The following is an 8,295-nucleotide window of genomic DNA, read 5'->3' as shown; positions in this document are numbered from 1 at the left end:
CAGATCCCTCCGGTGAGCCAGCATGACTTTAGAAACTTTGGCGCTGATTTATACTACTGCATTAAAGCGTTTTTGCATATCTGTACCACGACACAGAGAGGGGGTTTATGGTAAGCCTAGTGAACAGAAGCACACAGAATGGCAAAATTTGAATAAAATTTGAAATAAAGGGCATTAAAGCCAGGCAAACAAATGTTAGCAAAAAAAATTAAGTAAGAGAGTGAAAATTTGGTTTTGCCAGAAGGAGACTACCAGAGGAGCATGTCTGTACCCATAGCTGTGTATGTGGAGGACGTGGATGCTGACAGGACAGAGCTGTCTAATTCCCTCAATCTGAGGAAAACGATCCATTGCCTCAGAGAAAATGACATTTCAGAGAGCACCTGCACCAACAACTTCCTGCTGTGAGCTAGAGCACTGACAAACATTTTTTAATCACCTAATGAAGTTTGGTAGGACTTTGCACAAGTGTGTGTTTCTGAGTGGTGTTTGTGTGTGACCCAGGACGCCAGAGGGACCACAGGGGGACATGATGAGTCCTGCTGTGTCAGGAGAGAACCTTGGTCTCTTCCTGCTCAGGAAAGACAGTGAGAGGAGAAGCACTCTGCACAGAGTCCTTACTGACTATATCAGCCAAGTACTGCACAATATAAACGAATCACTCCCACAGGTATACATATGTACACATGCAGCCTTTGTTAGCATGTGTGGTTTTGTCCATTGCATGAAATGGAAGGGAAATTAAGTTGTTTTTTTTTTTCTATTTAAATGTACTGAATGGTTTCTGTGAAAACCCAAGCGGTTGCCTTTTGTCCTCCAGACTGAAGAACCCTGCATCACCGCCGAGCACATCGAGCAGCTGATTGGTTGCCTACGAGAAAACATCCGATCCCCAGACAGGAAGCAACTGACCAACCGACTCCTGACGTTGCGCACTAGCCTGCATAATGATGCAGTACCTCTCTGCAGCCTGCAGGCGGCACTCTTCAGCTTTCAGGATGCAGTATGTGACAATCAATATGCTGTGATCACTGTAGTGGTGATCCCAGCCCCTGTTTTTACTCTTGAAAAAAATGTAAATGTTGTATTGCTAAATATGCAGCCATGTTTAATAGATTGTCTGTACAGGTGAAGAAGGTGCTGCGGCAGCAGCAGGTGAAACCTCACTGGATGTTTGCTCTGGATAACCTGCTCAGACAGGCTGTGCAAGATGCCATTACCGTGCTTCTGCCAGGTACATTTGACAGTCCTAACAAATGGCGTAAATTTTCCATAACTTCAAGCATCACTCACACCGGTTCTATTTGTTTCTCAGAGCTCAAGCTGCAGCTCCAGTCATCCTTCGAAGTGGAGGAGGGTTCTCCTGAAACAGAACAGCCGAATGAGGAACCAAATGCAGAGTCACACAAGGAGACTAACGGCACGTCTGAAGAACCTCACCAGCACAGGCTGCAGAGTATCAGTTCCAGGCTGCCTAACGGCCTCGCCACTAGCTGTAGCCCCCTCGCCCAGGAATTTATCTCGCTATGCCAGGAAAACAAGAGGTATCTAGCTTGCTGATTTGCTTACTTCATTTTATTTAATATAACTCTCGTCAGGGCATGGTGGCGTAGCGGTTACCATGTTTGCCTCGCACCTCCAGGGTTGTGAAATTCGAATCCCGACTCTGTGCGTACGGAGTCTGCATTCGAGGGTTTCCTCCGGGTACTTCAGTTTCCTCCACCAGTCCAAAGGCATGAGCTGTAGGCTGCTTGGTATTTCCAAATTGTCCATAATGTGTGAATGTGTGCATGATTGTGCCTTGCAATGGGTTGGCACCCTGTCCAGAGTGTCCCCAGCCTTGTGCCCCGAGTCCCCTGGGATAGGCTCCAGGCTCCCCGATGATCCTGAGTAGGATAAGCCATACAGAAAATGGATGGGTGGATAACCTCACTTCATGGGAAAAAAAGATTTCAAATAACTTTTGAATATCCACTACTAATATATTATATGTTAGTTAGTTACAGTTACATTTATATAGCGCTTTTCTAGACACTCAAAGCGCTTTACATAGTATGGGGGGGATCTCCTCAACCACCACAAGTGTGTAGCATCCACTTGGATGATGCGATGGGAGCCATAGTGCACCAGAACACCCAACACACACCAGCTATTAGTGGAGATTAGAGAATGATGTAGGCAATTCAGGGATGGGGATTATTAGGGGGCCATGATAGAGAAGGGCCTATGGGAGAATTTTGCCAGGACACCGGGGTTTACCCCTATTCTTTTATGATCAGTGCCCTGGGATTTTTAATGACCACAGAGACTCAGGACCTCGGTCTAACGTCTCATCCAAAAGATGGTGCTGTTTTTACAGTATAGTGTCCCCACACAAACCACAGGGTGAGCACCCCCTGCTGGCCTCAGTAATACCACTTTCAGCAGCAACCTTAGTTTTCTCCAGGAGGTCTCCCATCCAGGTACTGGCCATGCTCAATCCTGCTTAGCTTAAACCAGGTGAGAATTTGGATTATGGTTTAATAATGGTTTAATTTGGATTGAACAGATAGTGTTCTAAATGAATACAAACAGTATTTTTTAGTTTGTTTGTTTCTTTGTTTGTTTCTTTAGAAAGCTTGCCAGAAATATTCACAAGACATTTACTTGAGACTAGAGGTGTGCATTGATCATGTGGGATACAGTGGAAAAAGTTGCACAAACCCAGAGGTTTTTACTTTAATGTGGGCGTGAGTGAGTGCTCGGAGCTCTCAGGGCAAACAAAAACCATGTTGTTCAGTGCATTGACAGTGTTTATTTATAACATGTTGACCATGCTGGCAGGGTTTTCCAGTATTTCTGCGGCTATAGTGGTAGAGTTTATTAATTATTCAATAATTTAATTTAAAAATATAGATGGAGATGCAACTATTTGTAGGACTAAATGGATATAGCTAGAGGTATTTGTTTTACACCACTAATATGAAATAGTACCTAGTTAATGTTAAACAGACAAATAAATACACACACAAGCAATAATGACTGAAAATGTTCTGTATCATATTAAAATCACTTTGTAGTTCAATTAAAACTGAAATAGTGAAATTAAAGCCATTCAGTTCAAGTAACCAGACAACTTGACTCAGAACTATAGTGATGAAATATGATGAATATTGTAGCTGAATATTGTAATTTAATTGTAGTAATGTAATTTAAAAATACAATATTAGTCCACCTGGCTGTACATCACATACGCCACTTGCTCTTTAGTGCTGCATTGAAATGGTAAGTATAGCTTCTACTCCCATCCGAGTCATACTCATGGTTTTTATAATGGAAGAAGTCAGCTTTCTCCTGATTAGCTTCTGTGTCCTAAATGTCAGAGAGGATGGTGTGTAATTATAGCGTAACAGTTTGTGTAGCCTCAGTGCTGACGTGAACCATGCATTACTTCTGATTTCCAGGTTGCTGACTCAGCTAAATGAGAAGGAAAAGGAATACCAAGAGCTTGTAATGAACTCGCTGCATAATGTACAAGGAGCAATAGACACACTAAAGGTCAAGGCTGCAACAGAGAGCAGTGGTAAATATATTTACTTCTGCCTCCAGTCTTATTTTCCCCCCCTTACATACATTAATCCAGTTATTAGAAGGATTTCACTTTAAGTTGAGTGGATATGCTGTTCAAAACAACGTCTGACTTGTCTGCATGCAACAAAAAACTCTCGTCTGAACCTCATGAATGGTGTGACAAAGAAGTGGTGCACAGCTGGATTGTCCTCTCTTGCTCAAGCATGTCTGCAAACCTGACGTGTAAAGTCATGGTTAATAAGGGATGTTACATTAATCATCAGCCACACCCCGATAATGATTTAGGAGTTGTTTTGACAATGAAATAATTTGCTGAGCTGTTGAAATAATCCTGCTGCATTAAGTTGGATCATTATCTCTGATGTTATATTCTCCAGAAATGTAGAATTGAATGTAAGGACACTTTAAGTGATTTCGTTTTGGGTCCGTAGTTGATGAGCTGTGAATGTTCTGTTTAGAAACATTCAAAATCTGTGACATGAACATGTTTGCTGTTTGAGCACGTTGTAGATTATGACTTTAAATATTGTGTATTCTGCAAACTAACTATGATTGTGTGTAGATTTTAATGGCTTTATATAGGGTTTTACTGCTGCGTTCAAGTTAACTCTGAAGAAGGAAAACGTAACTCTTAATTGTGTAATGTTCAGCCTCGGGGTGTTTGAGCCACAAAGTGGGGTGAAAAACATGGAGGCCTTCCTGTTAGTATTTTGTTAACAATGACAATCTAGCTAACTGATGTGTGATGTATACTTACTTTCTCAAAACACTGAGCTGTTTATTCAGTGTTATAATCTTAACAAGCTTAATATGTCTGTACAGTCACTTTAATAGGAACACCTGTACACCTGCTCATTCATGCAGTTATCCAATCAGTCAATCATGTGGTGGCAGCACAATGCCTAAAATCCTGCAGGTCAAGATGTTAATGTTCACATTAAAATATTAGAATGGGGAAAATGTGATCTTTAATCATGGCATGAGTATTTTAGAAACTGCTGAACTCCTGGGAATTTCACACACAACAGTCTCTAGAGTTTTCACAGAAAAACAACAAAAAACATTATATGACCGGAGGGTCTGCAGGCTGAAACACTTTGTTGAGAGAAAATTATGTGTAAATGCTAGAGACTGGTGTGTGTGTGTGTGTGTGTGTGTGTGTGTGTGTGTGTGTGTGTGTGTGTGTGTGTGTGTGTGATTTCCAGGAGATGAGCAGTATCAGATAGCCCAACTGGTACTAACATCCATGCCACAAAGTCACCGAGATCACACTTTTTCTTCATTCTGGTGCTTGATGTGAACATTAACTGAAGCTGTATGTGCATGATTTTTTTGCATTGCATTGCTGCAACATTAATGGCTGATTAGATAGCTGCATGAATGTACAGGTATTCCTAATAAATTGAACGAATGACGGTGGGTGTATGTTCATTGGGTGTTTTCTTAGTTTTTTCTTAGGATGTCAGAAAGGCGTTTTAGTCAAAAGCAGCGTATACTTCATTGCATGTAGAAAAAGTGAAAGATGAATAGAGTTGTGTTTTTTGTGGATAGATGGATAAAGGCTCCTGAAGCTGGTGTGGATTGGAATGCTGAAACATTTCCGTACTCTTTTGCGCGTTTCATTGTCTTGGCATGGTGGCATTGCATGAGAATAGACCAGCTCCCCCCCCCCCCCTCTCTCTCTCTTTCAATGTCTGTCAGCATAAATCAGTTGTGAAAGTGATTATTACATCTATGTAATATGTTCTGGCATGTCATTATCCCATGTAGATAATAAGGCTGTCTGCCATAACGCTCAGACCCTTGCCATGGTGCGCTGGCTGAAGGCTGTCCCAGTGGATGAGCATACCATAAACACAGTGAGTGTTTCTACCTTACACTTTATTCATCACTGACATGCAAAGAATCTTACACATCCCATCACTGCTGTGTGAAAGTAAATGAAATATTCTTGTCCAGCTCGTGGCTCATGGCTTCACCTTAGACATCCTGCTCCATATGGCCTGCAGAGATGACCTCAAGTACTGTGGCATCAAGTAAGCATTTCTTCAAATTCATTAGCTAGCCCATGGGGCAAGTGAGAGCTCTATTGTGTAGCCCAATCCTGGCAGCAACAAGCAACATTTCTAATGTAGCACTTTGTGCCCTGTGAGCAAGTCAGCCATACGGTGGCCAACATTTCAGCTATGAAATGTGGCATTCTTTCTCACATCACATGTAAAATTGTTTTGGACTATATCTGGCATCTTTAATTTCTGTCAGTATATTAACCACAAGGTGACATTATTTTGCTCGGTTTCATCAGTGTACATAGCTCCTGATTCTGAAAAGCATCAGTTTGCACTAATTTACCTAGTATAAATAGGTAATGTCACACCATGTGGGGTGGCTGTGGCTCAGGTGGTAGAGCAGGTTGTCCACTAATCCTAGGGTTCACGGTTCGATTCCCGGTCCACATGACTCCACATGCTGAAGTGTTCTTGGGCAAGACACTGAACCCCAAGTTGCTCCTGATGGCAAGTTAGCGCCTTGCATGGCAGCTCTGCTACCATTGGTGTGTGAGTGAATGGGTGAATGAGACACAGTGTAAAGCACTTTGGATCAAAGCGCTATATAAGTGCAGACCATTTACCATTATGACGCACATTAAGTTTACACATCCATGCCAGAAGAAAAATTTTGTTTGTGAAAGCTAATAGGATTAATTTTTCTTTTTCTGGTCATTGAACCTCTTTGTTTACTGTGAAACTACAAATTAAAAAGAAATAGTTTGGACACTGAATTGTCCAACTTGTGTATGAGGTTTTGAAGCTCTGTAAAATGATGTATTGAATTTATACTGAAATTGTTTTTGGGTGTTTAATCACAGAGGTGGGATGGTGTGTCGTCTTTGGGGAGCCATTTCTACTCAGAGGAAGAGTCACCTGAGCATGGTCATGGAGGACACTGCGGAAACCGTACTCTAACTAACTATCTAACCACGCTGGGACTTGAGGTTCATATGAGCTCAGTGAGCTTGGACCATTTTCCTGTCTGGAAACATGTGCCTTTGGTCTGGGATCTTGATATATTTATTCTGTCCACTGAGGAAAATGACATTGAAATTGCTGCATTTTCTAAAATGATGATATACTCATTCGCTATGTATGTTCTCTTTTCTGTGTGTTTTCATGTGTACACAGTGTGTCTGTGCATATGCATAAGTATGTGTATGCAATGGGGAAAAGGGCTTAATCTCGGCCCATGAGGTTTTTAGTTTGTCCCTTTAGGGACAAACATCTAAACATTCTATGCAGAACCCTACAACAGTGTTCCCCCATCAAAGAGGGTTCCACATGCAATCCCTTTAGGGAGCTAGAACTTCTTTTTATAAGAGTGTGTGTATGTGTAACTATATTATATATAGTTAAAAAGATATAGATCTTTAGATGTACAGACAGGTGACAAATGAAAGGAAAAAACAAATAGTGTTAGGCCAAAACAAGCTGGCGTAACAGATTGAATGTGCCTTGGTAAATCTCTGGAGTTCTACTTGATGTGTAAACACCATTCTTCCAAAAGCTGTTCTCTCAGTTGGTGTTTTGATGATGGTGGTGGAGAGTGCTGTCTAACACATCTGAACACCTAAATCTCCCATAGCTGTTCATTTGGGTCGAGATCTAGTGACTGTTAAGGTCATAGCATATCATTTACATCACTTTCATATTCGTCAGACCATTCATTCAGCCCTCGAGCCCTGTGGATGACGACATTATTATCCTAGCAAAGACCTCTCTAATCATGATAGTAATGTTTCATCATAGGATAAAGGTGATCAGACAGAGAACTTTTGCATTGATCTGCAGTGAGCATATCCTCTAAGGGAACAAGTGGACCCAAAGCAGAACAGCCACTGTTTTTCCTTTAGTTTGTTAGCCGTGTGTATGTACAGCTGTGGGAATACATAATGTGATTTGACATTTTTATTCTTTTATATTATTATATTGAATGTCAAATATTTTTTACTTCCAACTTCAGAAGCAATTTGTTTGCTTTACACAGCTGGTAAATTGTGGACTATTTAAAATGATCTGTTTCGTTGGAAACTTTGTGTACTTAACACTGTGATTTTTACCATGTCTAGGTTTATTATTGAAGTGCATGTCGGTTGTTTCATGGATTCTTCAGAATTAGACACAACTTGAACATGTAATCTGTAATTGTTACTTGTTTAAAGCTTCCACTCTATAATGAATCCACTTCTTACTGTAAGGCTTCTTCTAACACCAAAAACACTACAAAATAATGGACATTAAAACTGTGACTGTGACTGATCCAAGTCCTGATTCATTAACTGTGTGTATTTGACTTTACTCTCTCTCTCTCTTTCACTCTTTCTTACTCTTTCTCTTTATCCTAGTCAGGGTTGCACACCGGGTATGAGGTGGGGATACACCCTGGATGACACACACACACAAACCCTACTCGGGGCAATTTATCTTAGCCTATCCACCTACTGGCATGTTTTGTAGGCATACTCTGTAAATGGGTTTCCTGAATACATGCACAGAAATGTAGACACAGACAGTAACCTGAGCTCATGATCAAACCCAGGACCCTGGAGCTGTGAGGCTGCTACCCGTTGCACCACCTATATTTGATTTGCTTTGATGTAAGAACTGTGTGTCAGACTCAGGGGTGAAAAGTAATGAATTACAAGTACTCTTAATACAGTATTTGAATACA

General features: G+C 41.1%; 1 protein-coding gene across 3 annotated transcripts in view; it reads left to right on the top strand.

The window, feature by feature from the left end:
* Positions 1 to 7,879, top strand: part of si:ch211-1i11.3 (mitogen-activated protein kinase kinase kinase 5) — a 32,002-nt gene extending 24,123 nt beyond the window's left edge. For 2 of the 3 annotated variants that reach the window (XM_053632252.1, XM_053632268.1), the window contains exons 19-28: positions 1 to 12; positions 242 to 404; positions 505 to 670; positions 821 to 1,003; positions 1,129 to 1,234; positions 1,316 to 1,544; positions 3,444 to 3,562; positions 5,341 to 5,429; positions 5,530 to 5,606; positions 6,440 to 7,879. The exon at positions 1 to 12 is cut by the window's left edge and continues 184 nt beyond it. In XM_053632252.1, coding sequence (XP_053488227.1) covers positions 1 to 12; positions 242 to 404; positions 505 to 670; positions 821 to 1,003; positions 1,129 to 1,234; positions 1,316 to 1,544; positions 3,444 to 3,562; positions 5,341 to 5,429; positions 5,530 to 5,606; positions 6,440 to 6,536 — 1,241 coding nt within the window. In that variant the 3' untranslated portion in view covers positions 6,537 to 7,879. The remainder of the gene's footprint in view (positions 13 to 241; positions 405 to 504; positions 671 to 820; positions 1,004 to 1,128; positions 1,235 to 1,315; positions 1,545 to 3,443; positions 3,563 to 5,340; positions 5,430 to 5,529; positions 5,607 to 6,439) is intronic. The other variant, XM_053632258.1, reaches the window with a different exon arrangement.
* Positions 7,880 to 8,295: the final 416 nt, after the last annotated feature.

The sequence above is a fragment of the Ictalurus furcatus genome, chromosome 1, assembly GCF_023375685.1.
Source record: "Ictalurus furcatus strain D&B chromosome 1, Billie_1.0, whole genome shotgun sequence".
Lineage (NCBI taxonomy): Eukaryota > Metazoa > Chordata > Actinopteri > Siluriformes > Ictaluridae > Ictalurus > Ictalurus furcatus.
This window is presented reverse-complemented; position numbering and strand designations above follow the sequence as displayed.